This window comes from Oenanthe melanoleuca, chromosome 3, assembly GCF_029582105.1.
Source record: "Oenanthe melanoleuca isolate GR-GAL-2019-014 chromosome 3, OMel1.0, whole genome shotgun sequence".
Classification (NCBI taxonomy): Eukaryota; Metazoa; Chordata; class Aves; order Passeriformes; family Muscicapidae; genus Oenanthe; species Oenanthe melanoleuca.
In genome coordinates this window covers 61,690,369-61,716,876 of record NC_079336.1, presented here as the reverse complement: position 1 = coordinate 61,716,876, position 26,508 = coordinate 61,690,369, and the positions used below count along the sequence as shown (strand labels likewise).

At 39.0% G+C, this 26,508-nt stretch overlaps 1 protein-coding gene across 38 annotated transcripts; it reads right to left on the bottom strand.

Moving 5' to 3' along the window:
- Window positions 1-589: 589 nt before the first annotated feature.
- BCLAF1 (BCL2 associated transcription factor 1) lies at window positions 590-25,920 on the bottom strand. Of its 38 annotated transcripts, none has more exons than XM_056486678.1 (15): window positions 25,401-25,566; window positions 19,758-19,896; window positions 18,645-18,712; window positions 17,545-17,636; window positions 16,548-16,665; window positions 14,782-15,687; window positions 12,686-13,357; window positions 12,404-12,573; window positions 9,633-9,738; window positions 8,653-8,737; window positions 7,811-7,986; window positions 6,495-6,675; window positions 2,847-2,993; window positions 1,098-1,307; window positions 590-959 (listed from the first exon to the last, which is right to left on the bottom strand). In XM_056486678.1, the coding sequence occupies exons 5-15, from the start codon at window positions 16,649-16,651 to the stop codon at window positions 954-956; spliced, it is 2,763 nt and encodes a 920-aa protein (XP_056342653.1). In that variant the 5' UTR covers window positions 16,652-16,665; window positions 17,545-17,636; window positions 18,645-18,712; window positions 19,758-19,896; window positions 25,401-25,566; the 3' UTR covers window positions 590-953. The 38 variants fall into 38 exon arrangements, with proteins under 38 accessions (XP_056342653.1, XP_056342673.1, XP_056342665.1 ...); XM_056486698.1 differs by lacking the exon at window positions 25,401-25,566 and adding an exon at window positions 24,973-25,077 and having other exon boundaries at window positions 12,686-12,832; XM_056486690.1 differs by lacking the exon at window positions 25,401-25,566 and adding an exon at window positions 24,973-25,074 and having other exon boundaries at window positions 12,686-12,832; window positions 16,548-16,671.
- Window positions 25,921-26,508: the final 588 nt, after the last annotated feature.

Below are 26,508 nucleotides of genomic sequence, written 5' to 3'. Positions count from 1 at the left end.
ATTATCTTTACCAATTCAGGTTTGAACATATCTTGCTTTATTTTTCAGGGATTTTGTGATAGTTTTGTTTTGTTTCTCTCCTCCTACCTGCTCCTGCCCTGCTCTCTCATTTTAAGTTAAATGCTGTGCATGTGATTGACTCACTCTTGCCAGATTACATACCCAGAGAGGCACGCCCACATAGAGAAATTAAAGGGGCAATTCTAACGAATTTTAAAAAGACACTGCTAAAAAAGAAACTAGATTGATACTGCCACCAATTTAACTTAAGTGTTTTGCTGATGACTAAGCTATGAAAGAATACACTTGAAACTCACTGAAGTGTGTATATGCACATGTGTTTCTTAGGTTACTAATGAAGAGTGACAATTTCACCGCTGAAGTCCAATTCTTGATGCACCCCTGCGGGGTGGAGTAAGAATTCAGGTTTATCACTATGTAAATGTGATTCTCGTGAATTAACCTACAATCAGCATTTTGCACAACTGTCTGTACTTATACTGTGACTGGATAACTACCCTTAAATACAATTCTTATAAAAAGGCAGTGGAGAAGTAGTGATCAGTTTATAAAAAATGCTGCTCCAAGATTTCAGGTGTGCAGAGCTGTAAGTTTACTTCAGAATAAAACACAGACATAGGGGAGAATCAAAACTTTTAGAGTTGTACTTGACCATGTATTTGGACAAAGCAGAATTACAATGCATATAACAAACAGTAAAATTTCTTAAAAGTTGTTACAAATATTTTACTTTCTACCTGTACGATCATTAACATAGTTTACTATATCATGATTTTTTTCTAAAGGCTTAAAACGAAAACAATCTCTCTAAACTACTTTCCAACAGTAAAATTTAAGTAAAATGCTTACATTCATTTGACAACAAAAAACATATTAAAAATGTTGTGTGGGTGGTGCAAGAGCTGCTCTTTCAGCAACAACTTTCTTCTGGGTTATTCCTGTGGAAAGAAAGAAAACAGTCTTGTTGTAATGTGTTAATCAAACTCCAAAACCTTTAAAGTGATCTGTACAAGCATCCAATTACTTGGCATAGTGCAAGATGAACTGCCTAATCTGCAATTCACTGAACGATTTACCTTTTCCTCTTTGCGTCTGTCCTTTTCTTCATTATTCTCAACTGTTTCTTCCTCATCTTCCACAATCCCATCCCCTTGATATTTGTCATGCGTCCACTTCGGACTGCTACCTGACTTTTTGAAGTTAAAACGCCCTCTGCCACGCTGGAAAGTACCACGACCCCTTCCTCTTTTGGCCCAATAATCCACACCATCGTCTCTGTCATCATGCTGCAATAACAGCAGAAAAAGAGTAAGGTTAGACACCTCTTAACCCCATAACGTTAGCATACTCTGCAAAGTAACTGTTAAGTGAGTGTTCAGATTGTAATTATTCTTAAAAGGCATAATCCTGTAACTAAAACTGCAACAGTATTGTTTGAAGAGCCTTTATTCACTGTGGGTCTCCTCAAATGCTAGTAACAAATCACTTGTCTATAACTTACACTCAGGATTAAAAATTACTAGTTTTGAGGGGGAAAAAATGTTACTTTGGAAGAAGCTCTAGGAAAGTGCTAAGTTACTTTAGCACAGAGGGAGTTCTTTATACACCATAAGAATTGGCAACTGAAGGCAGTTTTCAGAAAATCTGCCCCACTAGCACAACATAGGGCAAATGAAGTTCAAACTGTTTAAATCTAACATAACCAAACAATAGTTGAGTTTCTCTGGTTAATAAGCCTTAAGTTTGCTGTCTTGCTTCCAAATACAGCCTTACATATTTTGCTATGTTTTAACAATCATTTCATGCACTGCATGAAATCTACAAACCATTATTTAATATAAAAAAAGTTGATATTTAGAACAGTGAGGTACACTTGTTTCAACATATGTTTAACTTGTGATTTGGAAAGAAGTCTGAACTATTAAACATGTATCACACCCATATAATGCAGTTTAATTATACAGAAGTAGTTGAAGGGTGACTTATTTAAAATATTTTTAGAAATTCAAGTTTAATAGCCACAATTGGTTATTCTATTACCATAAACAGATTATCACATCTCTGTTTACAGATTAGAAAAGTTTAGGTATGTCTAGGAAGACAGAACTCCTTAAAGAAATACCTAAATTGTGACTGCATTATTTCTTTGTTGCCTGTTAACATATTTTTGGCAAGCTATAATGCTACAGGAGAAGGTCTCATCTTCATTACTGATCATTTTTCAATGATGAAACAATATCCTTCAAAGTCTGCATTGTTATGGAAATAACTGGACCAGAGGCCACACATTCAGTGTACTGCACTACTTAGAGTGATTACATCAAGGGTCCTCCTTTCATAATCCAGATGAGAAAAAGGCATCAAAACTGGTGATTTTCTTATGACTATCACACTACTCAGAGCAGAAAACTGCTCATAAAAGAGTCTGCCTATGTACACCCACAAGCACTGTCAGCTTTTCCTGATCTTTCACTTCTGTAGACTTTCAGACCAATCTAAGAAAAATCTCAATGTCATACAGATGTAAATCCAGGAAAACACTGCACAGGCCTTTTTATTTTAAAGCTGGATTTTAATAATTTTTGTCTGAACCTGCCTTCTTCCCCACTCCCTGATGAAATTTTTGGAGATAAATTCCATGTTAGGCCTCAGTTACTGCCAGCCTGCTGCAGAAAGATGAAAGATAAGCAGAACCAACCACTACAGCCATCCTGATACTCGCACAGTTACTTTAGTCCCTGGCCATACATGCATGCTACTTCTACACTTGTAGAAAGTTTGAGAAAACAAAAGCATGCATAAGACATCGAGTTCTCCACACCCACCAAGAAGTATTTCTTGCTTTTTGGGGTATATTCAGGATCCCATTCCTCTTCCTTCGGTCTCTTCTGAAAAGTAGTATTTGAGTTGCTGGGACCAGTATTTGTTCCAGCAAAGACTCCTCTGGCTCTTCCTCTGCCCCTAATTCGAAACTGATTAACCAAGATGTCATTTAATCCATTTACATAACACCACAAAGTAGAGTTCAAGTTCTCTATTACTGAAAATACTTTCTGTGCTTAATTACAGTATCTGCAAGTGGAAAAAACCATTTTCAAATTCACATACTACCTTAAGAAATATATTCAAGCATTCATTTTGAAATAATGACTCTATCAAACTTAAACATATTTGAGTTCTTGGCATAAGTTCACCCACAACCAATGAAAAGAAATTTGACTGCTAGTAAACAAGTGTGTTGGAACAAAAGGTCACAAGAAGCTTCTGAAGCTGTTCACAGACAAAAAACCAAGAGGAAAACTAGACTGAAACAGGAACAAAACTGTCAGGGGGAAAACAAAGGTATTTATGGAGCCAATTGAATCATTTGTGAAAAGGTGATTCTGAAATATATAACAGTGCAGTTTTCAAAGGAGTATATCCACTGTGTGTTACTCAAGCATTTTTAACCGAGGTTCAAGAATGTACCTTAGGCCAAATTACATTTCAAATGAGTAGATTCTTTACTCAGAAAAAAGTAAATAGTATGTACTGTGCAGAGTAGCAATGTTTCATTGCTTCAAATATTCTTTACAATGAATTACTGTGATTTTAAAATGCTGGGCTAGGAAGTCTCACACCAAAAACCACCCTTCACTCAGAATACACTAAGTAGTAAAGTATACAGTTATCTCAGCATGTAAATACTTAGCTTGTAAAAAACATTAAATGAGTTTATACCCTTCATTCAAGGGGAGAAGAAAGGTTAGTTTGGGAATATAAGACTGCTAAAAGCTGCAGTTACTACAGAACACAATTTCCACAACCTACTTATAACACAGAACTGAATCTTCAGAGTAATAGTACAAAAACATGACTGGAAGCTAATTTATTTGTTAAAAATAAGCATATTTCATAAACACAGATAAAAAATGTATAAAATTAACAAACTCAAAAGATAAGTATTATGCATACGTAGTTTCACAAAACTCCAAACTTCTAATGCAGAATTTAAGCTGGACAGATTTAAAATTACTCTGAAGTCAAACAGACTGTAAAACAATCTACAGAAGGCTCATAAGACCAATCCAATACTCTAGAGGGGAAAAAAAAAAAAAAAAAAAACCAAACAAAAAATTGTTTGGAGAGTCATATGGAAAGCAAAGGACTAACTGTACAAGGGAGGAAATAATACATGCTTTCTTTATTTCCAACAGCTTTACAAAATTAGTGCACAACAAACAGTAACCTGGGGGGAGGGTCAGGGGCAGACAGAATTATGACAGGCTTAAAAAAGAGAAAAAAAAAAAGGTATCAGCATTTCCTGGTATTCAGTCCTGTGATCAGATTCCCTTTAGGAAAAACATCTACAGTGTTCTTCACCATTTTATTAATGTTTCTGTCTACCAAATCAACTTTCAGGTAAAGAACTACAGGACATTAAATCTACTATGGTACTATCTTTATGGGCTTGCTTATTGGAAAGACCACCACAAAAAAGAACTCACTTCAAACAGTGCTGCTACATAGAATTTTTCCAGATATGGATACTAATGACATTGCCATTGAAAAATTCTACTTATCCTTTTTCCTGTGTCTACGTTTCAAAACTATTCACAATGCCTATGTATGGGAAGCCTAGAATCCAACAGAATCATGTACCAGCCAAAGTTAGTGAAAAGCCATTGCTGATTTAAAATGAGCTTGCTGGATAGGGGAGATATTACATTCTCCAAGGCTTCCTATTAGAAGAAGGATTCAAAACCAAAGCATTTTATTTACTCCAAAAGCAAAACAGTATTCACTGGAATGCAGCCACTATGAGTCTGTATGTACAAACACATTCCTATACCACCTGGTCTGTGTTTTTTGATACCACCCAAGATGTATCCCTAAGAGGAGATCCGAGTCAGCAGTTGGCCTATTTAGATTCAGACACCTTGCTCCAAAAGCCTGTGTGTGACCACGTATGTTGTTAGGCAACATTAAACTGTTATCACTGCATAGACTGAATTGGCAGTCACTAGCAATTAAATGCGTAAAAATCCATTAACTTTCCAGCTCCCATCTACCTCAATTGCATGTAAAGTAGCACTACTTTCACAATATATACAATCTGGCTTTATAAAGCAGGAAGGCTTCAACAAATTACAAGTTTTCTCCCACTAAATCTCCTTGAAAGGAGATGGAATTTTAAGCTCTTTTTGTTTAACTTCTCTTTTGTTTACGCCATTATTTTATATAGCTAGAAATTGTGCTGATAGTCATATTTGATGCCTACACCATCCACTGATTTATATACTTATGCCACATAGGTCCATAGCATAATGATATAAAAAAGTAAGAAGGAGGAAATGATGCACTCTTAAGTGTTAGAGATTTAGAACTTGAAATTTTCCACTAGGTGGCTACAGTTTTTTAGATGGAAGATTCAAGCCTCAAGTGTTGTGCCAACATGCACATGCCACATGCATTTCAGACACATTTATGTGTAGTCCAAAATATTTTTTGAATGACTAAACACTAATACTAAACAATAGCATTATTTGGTCTTAATTACAGGCTACTTTAAGGAATTACTGTTGCATTATTATGCAAAACAGTTTTTCCCAACCTACAAGGAACTTGATCTTTTTTATTTGTTTAGCTGTGGTTTGAAGGTCTGTTTTGCCGTGTTGTTGAGGGGTGGGTGTGTGGTGGCTGTGAGTTGTTTTGTTTTTTATCTTTTGGTTTGGGTTGTAAGGTGTTTTTAAGTGCTCCTTATCTTTTTCAAGGCCTCCTTTATTTATTCCTAGTTTTTCCAAATGCTTCTACATTTCCCAATTATACATCAATAATTACATTAACATGGAATCTGAAAGTTTAAGATTTTTTTGAAGACTACAGTGGTCAATATGCCACTTTCCAAATCACAATGCTTAAATACATTCCAGAAGTAGATCAATGAGCTTTCATGCTCAGTGGCTAGTGGAAGCCAAAGAAACACAAAAATAACAAGTATACCATCTCCTCAGTACAGCTGTTTCAAGGCTGACATATATTTTAATTATGTGTCATTCTCTTTTTGAAAAGTTGCAGGCATTACACACAAAGAAGAGCAAAACCAAACCCAATGTGAGAGGGAAAAACAGAAGTGGCAGGGAGCTAAGAGGAATCAGGACCCAAGATTTAAAATTTACAGAACATTGAATTTTCAGATCCTGTTAGGAAATGGCATTGTTACAGAAGAGCAAGTAATAATCAAGAAATCCTGTTCGCCAGATCCTTATGCTAGGATCTCTAATATCATGCTAATGCATATTTCCATATCAATTAACTGCTACTGGGGAGTGCTGGGGAAAAAAGAGACTCAATATTTCAGGTTCAGTATATCACATAGAGACCTCAAGTCTGGCTTAACATGAATCACTACAACACTCCCTCATTTTCTTTATTACACTACTACCATTGGTGAGGTGTTCATAATTCGGGGGAAGAATAGGAGAAAAACTTACAAAGGTGCCTCTTGGCCGGTTGACTCCTGCAAAACCAGAGTATTCTTTCTGCTCATGGTGGGTTTTGAATTCTTCATCTCTTTCTTTCTTGCAATCCTTTTCTTCTCGAGAACTGGATGAGGAAGAAGATGGGGAGGAAGATGGGGAGGACCGAGAACGGTCTTGGTCTCTTTTTTGTTTACTGAAAAATAAAAAAATATACTATGTGCTATTTTAAACGTACTAGAGAGTCTGTAACATGCTATACTAAACCGGGTCTCTATATTTTATGAAAAACTAACCCCCTTCTGGTTATAAAGTCACGTTACATATTTGAGATATTAAGGCGAAGTATATTTCCACTTTCCAGCCTCCTCCGACACATTTAAGTGCACTAAATGCATATTATTGCTGGTGAGTTGGAAAGCAGCAGTCTGCAAACTGTAAAACACAACTTTTCTAGATTTTGATGCCATGAAGTGATGCTGTTACTTTTAAGATCTGCCTTTCTTCTGTGACAGAAAAGCAGACGTCAAAGGGAAAAAACCCTCAAGGTAAAGTTTTACAGTAACTTGGCACAGTTCAGTTTGCACACTGTTGAGAGGTATGGTATGGGCTTCCCTACATAGATGGCTGTAGGCAAATTAGCCAGTGGAAGACAATGTGGATACCAAAGTCAAAGTAAATGGGAAACAGGAAGTGTAAGTAAAAATTCACTTTATATACAGTACAAAGCAGGGAAAAAATTCCTACAGCAATACTTTTAGTAACCCCATAGCGGTATTAACTTGACCCAATTTACAAGATTTTAGCATTCTATTCAAAAAAAAGGTCATACCTGAAGTAACTCTTACCACTTCTACACAGTATCCACTGAGATATGCTAATAAACTTTTTTTAAACAGCCCACTGGCTTAGATAAAAATTTAAAAATTCCCCTTCTCACCCATGTTAAAACCTAAGTATCAGTAAAATTCTCATATTCTGGGTGTTATGAGTTGAAAAAGTGCGGAATCAAGCATAACGAACCAAAGTTCTTACACAAACTGTTTATAGAAATGTACTGCATTGAAGTCCAACCTCCTGATGTAGCCTGGATAATAGGACAGATTAATTTGTCATTTTTTTTTTCAGTGTTAGCTTGCTATTCCAAAGTTTTTGTCCTCATCCACCATAAGCCGTGTAAAAGACAAATACATATTTGCTGTAAAACAAATAATTTTAATTGTTTAAAATTAAATGTTCCATTATACATTGAAAATTGAAAGCAATTAAGCTTACAATTATAAAAGGCTAATTAGAAGCTAAAATCCTCTAAAGGGACTTCAAATATTTACCTGTCATCTTTATAAGATTTGTAATCCTTGTAATCTTTTGGAGTTTTCTCCTGTTTTCTTGATCCACTGGATTCCCTGGAACCCTTTGAGTCTCCTCGCTCTTTACTTCGTTCTTTTCTACGTCGGTCAATGTCATGACGAAGATCAGCAGAATCACACCTTAATTTTTTATCTCCCTGTAAACAAATACATATTTTGCAACAAAATACTGAAATAAAACATCTAGAGAATCTCAGTGAAAAGGCAAACTGTGCATCAATTATAATAAAAACAATAGAATTTACCTATTTTTCAACAAACTTCAGCACACAAATTGACTTTGCCCTTTACATGCAATGGCTACATCTAAAAAAAGAACAGCTAAGAATTTCAGTTTCAAACAAGCATTCCAAACAAGCTAATTGGTGTCTAGTTTTCGATGATACAGACCACAATACACGGTTTGAGGAGATAATTAATATTCATTTCTCCTGGTGAATTGTTTTTAAACAGAGCACAAGCACCTTTGCAGTTTGACCACACTACTCACTGACCATCTTGGTACTTCCCTGTGCCCCAAGCCTATTCTTTGTCCTTGGGCAGCTTAGTGGTCAAGAAACACGCAAGGAGAAAGGAAGCAGGACAAAAGACTTGACCTTACGTACCACATCATTAATATAGCAAAATTACAGTACATAAACCAGCTTCTTGGTAACATGTTTTACTCAAAGGAAAAAAAAAAAATTTTAAATGCAAGTACTCTAGGTACAATAAATACACAGAAAAACCAGAGATTGAGATTTAAAATGAGACTAAGTTTAGTAAGTTTAGAAGCACAGACAGGACATTTACTTAGAACCTACTTTTTGACTTTCTTCCTTAAAGACTCTCTCTTCACCTGTTAAACGGGTATGCTTCCTCAGGGTACTTGGAGAGATGTCAATCCTCCTAAATGTAAAATAAAAGCAGTGTCTTGCCATACATGTACAGGACTGTTAACAGCCTCAGACATTTCATTTCAACAGAAAACTGACAAGGCATTTTTGTAGCAGAATAAACTTTTTGCATTATTAAACCTCACCATCAGAACACAGAAGCAGACTAAAAATGAAAAATCATACTTCTGTGTGAAATATGCTAAAAACAAAAATACAGGCAGACTGATTTTTCACATATTAAGTATAGCTTGGAAGACAAAGATGTTTAATGATTTATTTTAAAAGGACCAGTATATGTAGCCAGTTGAAACCCCACCCCCTCCAAGAAACCATCAGCACTATGACAGTGTGCTGTAAAGTCAAAAATTCTTAACAAGAAAAATTTTGAAGTTAGATACTATATCCTCACATGCAACACAAATATAGTACACTGCATCATAAAACTAGAGCACATGATCAGACACTACATCTGCATGCCTACCTTCTTACCTTTTAGATTCTCAGATTTTTCAAATAACTGCTGTAAATTAACACACACAAAAACTAAAGTAGTATGAGATGGAACATTTCACACTGAAGTAGAAAGATGCATGTACAGGGCTTCTTTTCATCTTCAAGACATATGCCCCTCAATATTTGAGCACTGCATGTGAGAAAAGTAAATATATCCCAAATGAGATACAGAGGTAGAGAAGACATCTGTCACAAAACCACAGATGAAGCCAGACCTGAATCAGATGAGTTCTCTTTTACAAAAGGGTTTTTCTTGGTTTTTTTTTTTTCTTTTCATTTTGTAATTATACAAATTACCTCATCATTAGAAAAAGTATTTTGAGTTCTCAATATGAAATATTAGAAGACATTATTTGAAACACAAAGCACCTGCATTTGCAGTTAACATATACCTATGTATTTCTGGGCTCTTTTGTCGGGTGCAGTGCTCTTCAGTTGCTTTTTGATACGCAGTAAATCTCTCATTTAGCGTCATTCCAGGCGACTTGAAGTATTGCTCTGTTGGTTACAATAGAAAAGAAACCACTGTTTCATTAGTTTAATTCAACTGACACATATTTTACTCCTGACAGAAAGGCAAGTAGCAGGCAAAACCCACAGTGCTTTCAATAAATTTATCAGGGCAAGCAAATGTGGCATTTTCCTTATTTTTACACACTCTGTAACCCAAACAAAATAGCAGCGCACATCATCACTGCAAGTCTACTATGCCATGACTGTATCACATCTAATTCAAGCATCATTTACTGACTGAACTTGCTCATTTTCAGTGACATTTTCCTCTAATGATAAAAAGTAATTTCTTAAACTATTATTTTATACTTTGCCCACAAGAGAAAGTGAAATTACTTTTGAGTCATGAACACTCGCAGCAAGTACACTTTACCATTCATCTCATCTTTAACTTAAAATAAGAACTAGTGAAAACATTGAAGCAATGTATGCTTCAATAACTACATTAATGACCTAACAAGTCTTTTCTTAAAGGAATATAATTTCTTGATTGAGTGATGATAAAAATTACAATTAACACACCTAAACATAAATAAATTCATTTAAACATCTGGCATCTTGGCAAACTTGACAACTTCTCTGACAAATTTTCTCCTTCCTTCCAAGACAGTTAAATTAGCCCCAGCAAAACTCAGTTTTTAAACCAGCTCAACAAATGTGTTTAAATGTAATATAGAAATACATAAAGTCATGAGCTATGAAATGTTACATATGAAGCAAGCTATCTGCTTAACAGGTCAACATACATCTGTATCAACTTACCGCCCGGCATCCAGCATTTGTCTCATAACCAACCATTAAAACTTGAAACGGCCACTACAAGGGTAGTGCCTCAATCATAATTCCATCAAACACAGGAATTTGAGCTAGTAATTCTGTTTTTATGCCATTTTTGCCAGGAAGACAGAAGGTTCAACTTTGCCTGTTTGGCATCTGTATCTTTCAACAGCTATTTTACTTTTGAAACATGGATTTTGCCATTTCAAAACACATTCCAGGACCTAGTTACAATGAAAAAGAAAACATCACTGGGCATTTTCAGCTCTACATTAATAAAGAGCTGTTCAGACTGGTCGCATCACACCAATAATGAACACAACTTCATTTTGTCAAAAAAATTACAAAAATTCTGTTTACAGACCACAGTAAATCTAAAACTTAAAGAGATGTTCTGCTTTCAAAAATAATCATAACAGTATGTATCCTAGTAACTTGATCAGACAGGCTGTTAAATTTATCAGATATTCAACATACAAAAATTTACAGAAAAAGTCTATTCTGCGATCAACATGTCAGAGTTCCCCAAGTATTATTTTCACCTACAGCTATGTATGTACCATACAAGCAAAAATTTACAGAAGCTCTCACTGGATTGAGTCTTGCATTTCTTTATATATCAATAAATAGATACGTTCACAACAAATCATTATACACTAAACAGGTATTCCAATAATTTTTTTAACTAATACATTATCATAGTCCATTACTGTTGACTATTACTTTGTAAGTAAATCAATATGAAGGAAATAATTTGGCCTTAGTAATCTGAATTATGTCAACAAAATCAGATTTTTAACTGAACTTCAGCACATATTTCTAGAACACAAATCTCAGCAATTTTAGATGCTAATGCATCTTAAAAACAATGCTTACAGGCAGGTTCATTGAAACTGGTACCTAATTAAGCATTTCCACTTTTCCCTTTACTGTGATTATAGGTCAAAATTACTTTCACCAGCTTTGTATTATCTCAGTTACATTTAACACAACAGCAAGACAACAATCCAGTGAAATAAAGCAAACACTATAGAAAAAAAGCATTTGAAGAACACTTCAGACATCCTCAAGTGATTTTAGAAATTATCTGTTTTCCCATCAAAAAACTTCAGAGGATATATGGCCTAGTGAAATATATCTACTTTGATGGTCCAGGTTTGGATTTCAGTGGTTTTGGGGGAGGACTTTGGTTGTGCTTGGTTTGTTGAGGGTTCTTGGTGTTTATAGAAAATAGCCACTCTGTTACATCAAAATAATAATTAGTGTAAAACTCATTTAATGGAGATTTATCTAGCCACTGTCAAGTCTCTGTAAGTGAAATTCCTGAAGATATTGTCATATAGGAATAAAACATTATCACCACGAACTTTACTACCATTTAAACTATAATTTTTCTTAATTCTTACTGAGAAAAAAGAAAAAACCCTTCTAGTAAGAATCTGGAAATTACCTCTGGGGTGCTCTAGAAGGAATGCCATTGTATTTACAGTCCAAAAACATCTGTCAACCCACACTGCAACATTTAATATAAAATTGTAGGTTAAGACTCATTAAAACAAAACTAGAAAAACTGACCAGTGTAGTATGTTTGAACTACACTGCAGAAATTCAAACTTTCTATGCTACCTAAGCCCAAAATTTTACCCAGAAAATAGAATACATGCTATTATACTCCACACTGCTAGTGGGTTTTTTTGTCCTAGTTTGTGTGGCTATTGTTTTTCTAATTATTTTCATGCATATCTCAATGGGAAGAAAGTCTGGTTAAATCACAACATTAGAAGAGGCCCAAAATCTCCCTGTACTAGAAACAGCAAATAGCTTTAAATGAACTTGTCAGACACTTATCCGGTACAATAAACTAAACACATACCTTTGACATGGTGAACCAAGGACACAATGTGCTGAATAAATGACTCTGATGTGCTTTTGCTGGCCTGTGGCAACTTAATGTGGTCAAAGATGGATCGGAACTCTTGCTCCTTCTTGACGGAATGGACAAGTGTGCTAGCAAGCAGCCTGTCTTTAGTCAAGGAAGCAGGTCTAAAAGGCATCAACAACAAAAGAGATACACAAAAAGAAACCACTAGTTTAAATAAATATGAACAACACTGTAGGCAGGTGGAGAACCACACTATTAAGTGGAATAATTTACCTATTGGAATCATCAAGAGGTACTGGTGCCATTTTGAGTTTAACTTCAGGACGATGGGAGTCACTGGCTATCATTTTGATCCTAAGTGGGCTCTCCTCTCTGAAGGTGGATTTTTCTCTCGCATCCAGATTCTTGTGTAGAGGAGGACTGTAATCAAAGAGTTCTTTGAGCTTTTCAGACTTTACCTGCTCAGGTGACTGAGTTTCTTTCTTCATCATTAGTCTCTCAGAACTCTTGTCTTCTTCCTTGTGCTTATCTTTTGTTGCACTAGGCCTTTCCACTACACAGCCAGTCTCTTTAAGCTTATAACATTTCTCATCTCTAAATCCATCGCTCTCTCTACTGCCCTTGATTGATATTTTAGATTTGTATTTGGTTCCTTCCTCCTCAGCATTCCGGTGAGATGCAGTAGGAAAATTTTTACCCTGATCTGCCAGGACAGATTTTCTGAACTGTCTGTAATCCTCTGTCTCCTCTGTGTCCTCCCCTTCAGAGTCATTAAACTTTTCCTTCCCAGTCTCTTTATCAATGAAAAAATCTAAAGTTTCCTGTTCCTCCCATTCCCTTTCTCCCTCTGTCCTCCCTTTTTCTGATCCTCTCTCCTTCTGGGCCTCCTTCTCCCTGGTATTACCCCTATCAAGCAGGTATACTCTAGACTCTTCATCTGTGTACCTGTGGATAGCAAAGAAGAGACTGGTAACTCTGGATTGCATTAATTCCAGTTCACTTGCATTCCTCTTTCGCGTCAATTCCACACCAAGAAGAAGAAGAAAAGACATTCCTCTGAGCAATTAACTTGAGCATGCAATGCCTGGCACACCATTAACACTGTATCCACTGTCATTTATGCTCTAATGGAGGCATCTGAAGAATATAATGCCTTTCTGTAAAATGCCTTGAAATTTACTTGCTTGTTTTCTTAATCAGTATCCAGTTTCACATTCTCTTACACTAGTAATTTTTCCCATCAAATTCACATAGTTTGAAAATTTAGACCGCAATTCATTTTTGCATTTCTTTTACTGAAAGAGTTGAAGTAGTAGCATAAAAAAAGTGAATTCTTTTCAAGATCCTGCACATTATTAAGATTATTCCACAATCTGACACAGGCTTAGTGCATTCACTACATTCAAGGAAGAGTTCAAGCAAGGAACCTTTAGAAGGCAGCTCTCCTAAACACAGAAACACACCAATTAATTATTTCACCCACTGCCTTATCTGTATGCTATGTTTCCACAGGTTCTAATACGTATTCCAACACATCTAATCCAAGAGAAGTTGTATTTTTCATCTCCTAAGCAGTATTTTTTTTACATAATAAATCACTTGACTAGACAAATTAATTTAAAAGCCTGCAATCGAGCCTATATAGCATAGTCACAACTTGAACTCATTTTGTAAGAAATCTACTGAAACACCAATCACATTAGAAAGGAGCAGTCTAATGACAGTAAGACTTTTACAACTTTCAAAAATAACTACCATGTCAAACTTTCCAAGAACAAGTTGAAGAATTTTACATTCACTGGAATATATACACTGAACTTCCTTCACATCGACAGCATTATATTCCTAGAATACCAACGCCTACCCTCTTTGATAAGTAAAGCAATTCAAGCCATCAAAGTTTTCATACTGCACCACACAATTAGCAATTGATGCTGTTTATGACAACATAAAGAAATTATTGCACAACATCGACATTTTTAGACTTACAGAATATTTACATTTAAAAAAAAATTCCATGAAGCATTAAAATATTGAAATACCTGAACAGAGTTCACTATCAAGGCAGCAAGTCTGATGCACTATTCCAATTAAGATTTTTCTTAATAGGAAAAAATTGAGTACATAAACCATAGAGGAAAAGCACAAACCAATTCTTCCTCAAAGATACATGTCCCTATCTTTACTAGCCAACATTGAACGCCTTGAAGCATCCTAGCAGGAAAAGGCATACGTATCTTTCATGCTCAATTCCAACCAGACTAGTATTAACAGCATTCCATAATGCATTTTCCAAGGTAACAGTGATAATCTTGGCGAAACACTAACATTTTTAAGAGGCAACAGTAGGCTTATAACTTGGTTCTTACCTTTTCATAAACTTTCCACCTTTTGCAGTTTCCTGCTCACCACCCTCAGGATAAAACGACCGCACCCGAGCCTCCTCACGGGGGGCACTCTGTGATGGGATTGTCTTTGCAGGGCTTCTTCTCGAAGGGATGTGATGCAATGGGCTATTCTGAGAAGGACTATAGCGGCTAGAACCATTTCCAAGAGAACCAGAACCAGATCTCTCAGGACTATGCTGAATGGAATGGGAATGCTGAGGTGTGTCCTTTGCTGAGTGGGCTGTGCTAAGCAGAGGGGCATCAGAGCAAGATGAACTCTGACTAGGCGGGGAGGCAATAGAAGGACTATGGGGTGACCTTGGACTGTTATCATACGCTGAAAGGCCAGGCCAAATGTCGCCAGAAGCTGCTGATGATTTGTTAAAATCGTCAAGAGGCTCTGATGGGTCATGTTCAAACGTATCTTTCTGTTCATCTTGTGATTTATTTTTCAAGGGACTTTCTTGCAAAGGAGCCCCTTCAGTTTTCTTTGCCTGCTTTTCCAGAGATGCACGTCTTTTGGAAGAGACAGGTGATTTGCTGTATGGGGATGAAGAACGAGATGAAGAAGACCTCGGGGACCTGGAGGATCTGTAAGATCGACGAGACCTGCTCCGGGACCTCTGGGAAGACACAGACCTTCGTTTTGGACTTCTGGAACGTGAGCGGCCACGCCTGGGGCTTCTGGAGTGTCTTCGGTTCCACACAGGCCTATAACCTCCACGGTGGTATCTACCACCTCCTCCTTGATAATACCCTCTACCTCTTCCTCTGTAACCATAGGGACGTCTCATTCCTCTATTGTTTCTGTAATCTCTGCGATAATCTCTAGAATAAACACGATCTCTGCTCCGAGATCGGGAATACGTCCTTGACCGAGACCTAGAACTAAAATTAAAAAGCAAACTCTTAACAACTGGAAAATTTGGAGGGGGGTGGAAAAAAGTAGTGCCTTGACGCAAAATGCTAGATTTCTCAAAATGCAGTGAGAATGGTAAAGCATGCAGGCTCCTGGTCTTAAAGGAACTTCTACAACCTTTATTTATTATTTCTGTATTGTATTAATTATAATGAACACATCTATACTGCTAAGCACTTAAGGACTGTGAAACTTGGTACCACATGATTAAGACACTACCAGCCTCAGTGGCACCCTAGCCATTTTATTAGAGATCATCACCACTCTGGAACACAGCATTGTGTTGCTCAGCCACCAGAGTTCACAGCCTGGAACAGAGAGTGACATGACCCCCAGTTTAATACGCCAGCCTGTGGATGGCAGCAGCTGAGGCAGTAAACATTCAATTGACCCAATTCTTTTATGGGAGATGGTAATGGCCACTAACAAGTAAGATGAAGAAAACACTGGAGGCAACTGAGAAGACAAGATACAGCAAAGCTTATCTACTGAAGCCTTAAGTTACTTCAGATACAAAAAGCTTAATGAAAAATAACAAATTACAGGAAAAGAGACTGGATGAAGAAAACATCATGTAAAGGGGAAAGGAATAATCAAATAGGCCAGAAATAATGAAAAACTATTAGCATTCTGAAGTTATCTTGAGATAACAGGAAAAGGGGAAAAAAAATTAAAGAGAAATTACACTCAAAGCATAGTTTACCTACTGCCTAAAATGAAACAGGATCCCAGGCTCACTTCTGCCACAGCATCATGAAAGTAAAAAACATCTTCCAGACAAAAACTAATGTCCCAAATCCCCTTTTCACACAGTAAGACATCAACTTACCTGTATCTCTTTTTTCTTGAATGTGATCTGGATCTTGACCTAGAGCTGGACTGAGATCTGGACTTCGATCTTGACGAATGTGATCTAGAATTAGATCGACCCATTTTTGCCAGTAGATCTACTCCTTCCCAAAAGGAAAAGCAATGAGAGGAGGGGGAAAAAAATGGAAGCAAACATTTAGCATCCATGTAAATGATACAAATAAACAAAATTTGCATCTACTAAAATGACACACTTCGAAAGCAGTATAGCATTTAATAAACAAAAGAGCTTTGGAGACAGTGTAAGTACATTTATTAGTAAACTAAAAGCCTAACCACATTTTAAAGAATTTAACATTGCTGCAGTGCACATACTTTCTCTAAAAATACGACATGTAACAGTAAAAGGTTTTTTCCACATTCAACTGCACATAGATCCTGTAGGAAAGAGGAGGAAGCAGAAAACAAAACATTTCTGCACATTAAGACAAGAATAATATAAATTGGACATCTTAATATATTGTAACCAAATTCTAGCTATTGTGTACTTTGTAATTCCCTTGCATTTCCAATGCACTGTTCCTTCTCCAGGAGCAGTTCACAGTCCTCTACAATGCACCTTTTACATGAGCAAAGAAAAAACTCTGAAGTTATTTGGTCAAGCAGTTGTTAGCTTGACCCACAGATATTATTTCTCTTAACCACATGACCTAAAGCTCATCACTCTGATCCAAATTTCCACTGCTCAAGATTCCCATCCTGTGTCTTTTTAGATTAAATTTGCTTTTTAACCTACATGTAAAATGCACGGCCGACTTAAAGATTTTAACAATTAGTTAAACAATATGGCTTGCAACAAGATTCAACACACTTCAGCACAAATTAAGCTATGAAAACTACAACTGACTAGAAATCAATGAGAACTAAAAGAAAGTAATTCATAATAAACTATTATTTCTTCTTACATAAGTTGTAATAGATATTTAGAATTAGTGCCAACCATAAAAAATACACACCTTTTCCTTTTCTTTTCGGATCAGTGGCTAAAAATCCCCAATTTATTTAATAAAACTTTGACCCATTACCATTTTCTTTTGAAATTGCCCAGCTTTAAAAAAAAAAAAAAAAAAAAAAAAAAAAAAGTGTCACATTAGATAACCTGAATACAAGCTATGAACAAGCAACTGCACAGATTTCAGGCCTTTGAATGCTCAATTATCATTGTTTAATAATAATTAAAACAGAAATGGTAAAAACCAAACATCTACCTTTTGTATTGCAAACAGGCTTTACAGCCTAAAATTACTGAATCAAAAATACTAGCTCAAAACAAGAAGCACTTTCTGTATTACATAATCTTTCTTGTTACCTGGGTGGTATTTCAATTATGTAAAGACAAAAACAACATTACAGTTTAATTTAAAGTTAACAAAACTACAGAGACTTCAGACACATCTAAGAGAACCCAAAAGAGAAAAGGAGACAAACTTTTCTCCTGTCAACTGGTTCCTCCTGCCCCACATGTCTTTCCCCATAAGATTTTGCATGGCATTAGAGATGTAACCTCACCTGAAACTACCCCAGCAAAAACTAAACTTAAACCAGCCTTCCATGTAACTCAGAAAAAACTATTTACCTTGTCAAAGAAGAGTATGTTGAATGCTCTTTTTTATTGGCTCCTTCCGCTAAAAAAGCAAGTTTGCACAACCTATACTCTGAAGATATTTTCTAATTCATTGCGTTTAATTAAACTTACAGAAAACTCCTTGTAATCTCTTAGGCTCAATACTCACAGGCAACATAAATTTAGACCTTTAAAACTGTTTAAGATGTGCCAATTTTCCAAGAGTGACAGAAAACAAAACCTGGTGGGTTTTTTTTCCTGTTACAAGTAATTATCGAACCAAACATCAGATACACAATGTTTATAATATAACTCAATCTCAGCTTTAAATTATTTGCATTCTATGTATGACAAGTACGGCTGATCTTTACAAGAGTTTTATATACTGCAGCTTCTTACTGCAAGCATACAATATAGGAAAGCAAAAGAAGATTTAATTTTCAATAGCTGTGTTCCATCAGAACATTTAAAAAGGAATTAAGCTAAACTTACCTCTAACTGTTAGTTGGCGTCAATGAAGAAATTATTTCAAAACTCTGTGCTTTCAGCAATACTGATTCCTATAGAACAAAAAGTGAGACTATCAAAGACACGAACATTTGCTAAAAAGCACCACCTTTTTGCTTAAATGGGTTAAAACGTTAATCTGTTTCTCATGAAAAGACAACACATAAGAAATAGCAAATTTACTCTTGAACTCAGTGATGCTGCTCTCTAAGGCTGGAGCAGCTCAAGAGCCTGCCACCAGCAAGTGGCAAATCCTACTCCATTCCATACGTGACCACTCCTTCCTCAGCCCTGGTAACAGGGCTGTATAACAGATTATCCTCACCTTCACAGCAGCCCTGACAGCCTTCAGATCCTCCAGTGACCAGCTCTTGATACCTAGAAACCACTTTCATTTAACTAGGTTATCCAAGTGGCTTAATGAAGGGCCAAACTGAGCTGGATTATGGAGCAAATAACAGCATGCAGCCAGAAAAAGGGAGGCAAAAAGGACAGTGCCAAACTGTTAGAACTGTTTGAGCTTTAGCACACAGCTCTGCACTTTCACTAGAGCTATCTTATTAGAAAAAAAAAGAATGGGGATGAGAACTCAGGCCAACGGTGAAAGCTTAATCTTTAGGTTTCTCTCGCATTATTTAAACAAGCATTACTCTAGTATAGCTTCTTGTTTAAAATGCATACATATACGATTTCACCTAAAGAGCCAATATCTTCAAGAATTGCCTCTTTTACAGTTATGCAGAAAGGAAGCATAACAGTAATAAAAAAACTAGTCTCAAATGTATGAATTTTTCACTGGCTTCAGTTTTTAATTACCTTCAAGCCTTAAGAGTATGTACATCTGTAGTCTGACTCAACACTAAGCACACTTTTCAATTCCTCTCAACCAACAAAACAGGAATTTTATCCCAGTTCACCACAGACAGGCTAGAACTCCAGAAATTCTGCAGCTCAACAGTTCATTAATTCATTCCAAAGGTATAAGTCATTGACTGCTCCTAAAGGACACTTCGACACTTGACCATAGGTGTTTCCTTCATCTAAAAGAAGAAATGTAGCATTTGTGCTCATAAACACTGCTTTCAAAAGTCCACTTACCATTCACTAGTAGTGACCAAGATATTTCCAATTTCTACAAAATATATGCTTTATTAAGATTAAGTTTTTACTTCTCATCATCAGCAAGCATGAGTCTCCGAAGGAGCACAGTAGTGTATCGGACCATTTCAGATTTTGTCTAGACAAAAGGCGAGATGGTATTAGCCAGTAAAGGGTAATGAAGGCATTCAGAAGTCTAGTACAGAAAGAGCAATACAAACTTCAAGTTCAGGCTGAGATTTTAAATGAATACTTAAATAATCTATATTTCTGACTTAAACTGGTGTTAGCTGAAATCCCAAATCCTAATTTAGACAAGTATTTGCATCCTGGGGAAATAGAACAAGATAGTTACCACACTTTTAAAACTTCTAAGTAGAAGACAAGACTTTCAATTACCATAACTCAAACTCTGGTAGTCAGTTTTGTAGTCTTAGAAATATTTTCTAGCAACTGGCAAAGGTGAAAAGTAGCCACACTTCTGTTTTAAAACAACCCTTTAGCTATACCACATCCAACCCTGGCAGCTAAAACATATCTGCTACCCTTTTCCCATTTAAGTCTTTCAAGAAGAGTACAGATATAATGCTGTTTTTTTAGAAAAAAATAACTTTGAATAAAAAGCCTTAACTACTGAATTAAAAACATTTAACTATTTACAGCTTTTGTTTCCATTTAATTGCAATAGGTAGAAACTTGACACACAAGACTCACTTATCCAAACAACACTCATACTTAGGAACAGAAGCGAAAAGACTACACAGCTGAAGTTTTTTTGGTCTTTGTAAATATTCTTATAATATGCAAGAATCTAAAATTTTATTAACCTTTATTAAAGCTCATTTAGAGAAGAATTGCGGTAGTACCCAGAGCATTCAGGAAAACAGCTATCTGTGACAGTCAGCTCCTACATGCTGCACACCTTCACAGACAAAGTACCAATTCCTCGGAGCACCACAGCTACAACATCCTGGTTCACAGCATCAAATGAAAGCACCCACAGCCTCTTCCTGCCCATGGCCAGGCTGGAGTGGCTATCAGGTCAGGTAAGGTCAGTGAAAAAGAGCTCCTGAACACCATTGGTTGCTCTCTCAGAAGAGACCCACACGGCCAAAGGTGTGCATCAGCAATGTGACACAAAGTGTCATCACTATCACTCAGCATTGTTAAGAGTGTTAGGAACGTGGTCTGTGCCTGAAACACCAGGGCTGTAATCCACATGCTTCTTTTCCGCTCAAGCCTCTTTTTCCCTTGCTTTCCATCCTAAAAAACTGAAAGGAGATGCCTGGCTCTCAACCATTTCACTGCCATGTCAAAAAATCTGGATTTTACAAAGGAAGCTGCTGCAGCTCCACAGAATAAGGTGGCCCTGTTAGTTCAAAGAAACAGTCCCATCTCTCCTCTCCTGTGTTTCCTCACATTCCTGATGATCTCTCCTATGCCAGTCTAAGTATTTCTGCACACACATACTGGATCACTTTCAATACGACTTTAATTTTTTATATGGTTCATTACACAGCCCACAAACACTTGAGCCAACACAGGGAATTGAAATAGCAGCTGGGTAGGACTGCTTCTTCTGGCAGCACCACAAACTTAAAGCTTCCCTGAAACCACACTGGCACAGCCTTCAGAAGCAACAAACTTGGTGGTATTTCAGCTTTTTAAAAATACTTGCAAGCAGCTTTAAAACAAAAAACAAAACACCAAAAAAACCCCCACAAAAAAAAAAAAACCCACCAAAATAAACACACACATATGAAGTCAAAATAACCAAAACTAAACATACCCAAACAACCAAGACTTAACACAGAAACCATGATGTTTTCCAAAAATTGGCTAGCCCACCATCTGTCAGTTATTGAATCACTTTCAGAGAAGTTTCTTAACGAATGAAACAGGATCTTTGGGTGTACTCAGTCTTGGCCAGCAAGCACAGCCATCAAGCAAAACAAGACACACAACAGAATCAGGCTTATGCCACCACAAGCAACATAATAAGAAGGAAGTAAGCGACACTGTCAGCATTTGCTGTGTTCAATAAAAAAATACAAAGGACGAAGAAAATTCCTTTCATATAGTATTTTTAGAAGACCTGACCGCTGATGTTGGAGTTTTCTCAGAGTAGACAGACTGCAGATAAAACACATCTCTTAAGCCGTTTTACAAGTTATACATCACATGTAAGTTTAAGACATTTTAGGACAATTATACCCACTTACACTAGCAAAACACTGTTTTCTCTTAGATCCATTATTTTAGCTAGCCTTCATTTACAGCTATTTAGGAGTCTGAATTTATCTTGCTCAAACATTGCTTGAAAACTGCCAGGTAGATTTAAACCAAAATCTTGTTTAAGTAATTCACAAGCTGTTGCCAAAATGTGTTTTCATTCAGAGATTCAGGCTTCAAAAGACGGGACGATTATACAACCATGACAACACAAAAGAGGATAGGACAGTCTTCACAAAATTCCACAGAATTTTTAATAGTTTCTCATAATACACCCACTGAAATAAAGAAAGTCAGCACTGTAAGTCATCTATTCAGTGCATGCACATCTGCTGTGCTTTCTTATCCACTCTCTACCTCCCCCCTCCTTTTTTTTTTTAATGTCCACAACTGTAGCAGTGGCACATCACGTGTAAGAATAGAATACATTTCATAGTCACTCAAACCCATCCTACTTGGATCATCGGTGACTTGGATTGGTACAAATACTAAAATTCCACAGCAAATTCGCCCAAAAGATCTTGTTATGTACAAATAAAAGGTGGGAAGCATTATTTCCCCCACTTCACATGCTGGAAATATAATGGAAACAGTAAAACATACGAAGGCCTTTTCCCCCCCAATTCATTAATTTCTATACAGAAAATAACACAAAATATTTGTAAATTAAGCCAAAAGCCAACATCCTAGTAACAGCAAAATCACCTCTGCAAAACCACCATATGATTGTTAGCTGTCTTTTATGTAATACTATTGGCAAACAAAACCATGTTTCTCCTCTAACTAAAAAAACAAAGAAACCAAAGTGCCTGAGAAATATGTCCATGCACAAAAAGAAATCAGCATGCTTTTGGACACATACTGTTTTGGACAGCCTTTGTTATTTTTGTGCGTGTGTTTTACAGGCCGTGTTTTCATACGCCTTTATACCGTGGTTTCCCCAGTCTCTGCTACTAACTAGAATTGCTGCTGCAGAAAAGGCAATCTTCCCGCCCTCATTTGTTCCAAGACTGACACCCCCAGAGGTGCTCGGTGGGCTGCAGCAGTAATCTGTAAGAAAACTACCCTGGACAAAAGCTGCCTTTTCAGGCACATCACCTCCCAGAACCCATTTACCACAAAGCTGCACGAGGCCAGCGCCAGCACAATGAACGAGCAAGCAACGCGCTGTTTCGGAATACCTTTGGGAGAAACTCTCACACAGACAAACAGAGCACCTTCCTCAGCAGCTTTCGTCACCTACCTCCACTACCTGTAAACAAACCCCAAATGTTCTTTGTCATTCCACAAACCCCTACAGCACTACCTCTCCTTGACAACCAGCCTGAATATAATCCATCCAAATATCTGCATCCTAACTCCCAACATCTCCCTGCTGATTTTTTCTAGATTCCTATGACCACTTCAGGTTTTCTGCATTCTCAATGCGAACAGGCCCTTCTTCACGGTACGTGCTCCTACCTCCTGCCCCCAGGATTCTGTCAGCCACAGCCCACACCTCAGAAGTTGCTCCACACGGGCTGGCCCGCTGAACCTTGCTCAGGATAGAGGCACTCTAGCTCCCAGCCCCGATATATGTAACACACCAAACCTCGCCTGGCCGTTCAGCACAGCCTGTCACTCAACATCAAAAGCGATGAGTGCGAGGATGCAATTCTTACTCTCCCTGGCACAGGATGCATGCCTGGGGCACACCTCAGAGTCAAAGCCTTTACCCCATCCTCATTCTCCCCACTTTTGTCCAAAACAACATGATTGTCAGAGAGGAGGAGGGAGGAAAAAAGCAGCTAGACAGCATTTTCCTGCAACTCCACGCTGTTTAACCAATCCCTCCCACACCAAGAACAACTATTCTAAGTGATATTTTTATACATTTGCATTGCTTAAGCCGTGACTAGTTGCAGAGTCAAGAGCACCTTTGTTTTGCATGCCCTCACGTCTTTCTGTAGTAAAATTTAACTGCACCTTTGAGGACAAAACTTTGATCTCCGAGATAAACAAGTGAAGGGTTGCACTGACTTCGTAAAGGATCAACATGACACACAAAACAAGAGTCTGATTTTCACAGAATTAAAAGTGAGAAGTAGGGGGTTTACAAAGCAAAGGGGAAATAACGGGAATGATCCCGCAATGGTTGTATAGTAATCAAGACTGGGAACACAATAGTCCCTTTCAGCAAGGGGCATAAAACCCACTGCGATCCCTCATGGGGTTTTGCGGGCATCTGCAATCAGGGCAGGAGAGGCGCAGGAAGGCGTGGGGTACTTGAGGCACAAGCGCCTGAACCACAGCCATGCCCGAAGGGAAGTTCCTCCAACGGCCGTAAAGGCTGATCCAATACCGGGAAGCATCCTTGCTCCCCGGCACCGTTTTCCTTGTCAGTGTCACACCCACAAGCATAACGGGGAAATTTAACATTCCCTCAACCAGCGTTGTACAGCCACATCCCCTCGGGCCTTCCTGACTCCCTCAGCGAGCCCCAAAGCTAAAGGCCGCGCAGCTGGGCGGCAGCCCAGCAGGAAGGCCGGCCGCCCTTCCCCACACACCCCTACAGCCCCATCCCGCCAGGCTTCCAAGAGCCGCGGAACAGCTCCAAGGCAGCTCCGCTGCCGCCTCCCACCGCCCCTTTCCTTTCTACCTTCGCTTCCCGGGCCGCAGGGAGGAACGGCACCGGCTCGGTCCGGCTCCCGCAGGAAGCGGCGGCCCGCGTCAGGGCGGTGACGGCGACCACCCGCTCCCGTCCCGTTCCCCGTCGGCTGGCGCGGGATAATCGGGATAATCGGGATAATCGGGATAATGGCTGCGGAGCGCCGAGGTCACGCGGCGGGGGAAGGCGGGACGGCGCGGCGCGCGAGCACCGCGCGCTCGGGGGGGCGGGGCCGAGCGGCTCCCCCTCAGGCTCCCCCCGCCATCTTCCCCCCAACCACGGGCCACCGCCCCGCCAAGCCTCCGCGCAGTCCCTTTGCCTCCACCCTTCCCTCACCTGGCGGGCGGAACTCCCGGCGGCCCCGCTCCCTTATGGCAGCCGGGCGGCCATTTTCCGTCTCGCCGAAGGAAGAGACGTGCAGCCCGCGGGGAAAAGCAAAATCCACCGGGGGGGCGGGGGGGGGGGGAGCGGGGGGCCGCTGCCATGGAAGCGTCACTTCCGCTCTGGGCGGGGAAGCGCCAGCCCCGCGCTCAACGCCTGAGCGCCATCTTGGTTTCGGGTACCGGTCCTCAAGCAAGATGGCGGCTGGCGGCCGCGCACCCCCGCCGCACCGTGTCCCTGCGCCACGCCCGGGGGCTCCGTGTCCCGCCCGCCGCGGCCCCCGGCTCCCCCCGCACCGCCGCGGCTAAAAGCCGTCGCCTTGTATCCGCTGGTTCTCCGCAGGAAGAGAGAGCTCAGGGTCCCTCCCGCCGTTGCCTGGTTACCTGTGGGGCGGGGTGTGCATCCGTGCACAGGACGGGAGTCGCTCGGAAGGGGCTGAGTGCGGAGCGCGGCGCGGGCTGCGGCTCGGCATCCAGCGGCATTGGCAGCCGCGCTCCGCGCACCGGCGGGGAGATGGCGGTGCCGCGGCGCTTTACTGCAGCACCTTTTGCAGCAGGCGGGCGGCCGTCGCGTGGTTGCGATACAGCAGCGCCGCGTCCGGGAAAAGCGCGCCCGAGAGGTTTCTGTATCGCCAAAAAGGTGCGGCCGAGGGCTGCGGGCGGGCAGCCTTTGACTGATGCGCGAAGAGGTGTGTGTACACTGGTCAAGTCCTGCAGTTCACACAATCAGAGTGTTCTGAGTAGGGAGGGACCCATTTCGAGTCCAGCTCTTAGCCGTGCACAGGACAGCCCCAAGAATCACACTATTTACTTGACAGCATTGATGAGCAGTTCATGCTTCTAGACTCTTACACAGATGATTTATTTTTTAGAAGGCTATTGTCTATTATTTTTGAGGCAAGAAACAAAAACCAACCAGCAAAAAAAAAAAAAAAAAAAAAAAAAGGATGAGACACACTTTTGCCATTATAACATGAGTTTTGTAAATTCTGGGGACAATGACTGGGAGGCAGCCAAAAGCAACTGATGGAAGAAAAGGGAATGGAAGATGAGAAGTAGACAATCCCCAAATGCTGGTTTGCTATTCCATGTGTAGGGAAAGCGATACACTGGTTACGCCTATTTGTTGTGGCTATTAGGTTTTTTGAAATGTAGCCTTCTGTGGAGGCAGCAACCAGTGAGTAGTTGGTGCTGAAATAAAAAGTGTAGTTAACTGATGAACAGTCTGAGCTAGAGAGAAACAACTCCCTCTCTCCTTTTAAGGTTTTCCTTTCTTCGGGGGTAGAAGTAACAGATGTGTATCTCAAGTACAGCACACATGCTACAGCTTTTGCTGTAACCAACAATGAGGCACTATTAATGAAGAGGCTCTTTGAGCTATGATAAGGAACCTGTGAGAAAAGACAGTTTGCCCGGACTTTTAAGGTTTTCAGAACTGTCCTGAAGTTTGACTGCGTTTAATACACCTGTTTTTTAATGGTTCTGAGAATTG

Bases quoted from the DNA above. Each gene is read 5' to 3' on its own strand.
- BCLAF1 (XM_056486673.1), bottom strand. From the start codon at position 16,651: ATGGGTCGATCTAATTCTAGATCACATTCGTCAAGATCGAAGTCCAGA. The intron at 15,688-16,547 runs GTAAGTTGATGT...TTTTAATTTTAG, and splicing joins TCAAGAAAAAAGAGATACAG to TTCTAGGTCTCGGTCAAGGA. The intron at 1,308-2,846 runs GTGGGTGTGGAG...CTGTTATTGCAG, and splicing joins AAAGCAAGAAATACTTCTTG to CATGATGACAGAGACGATGG.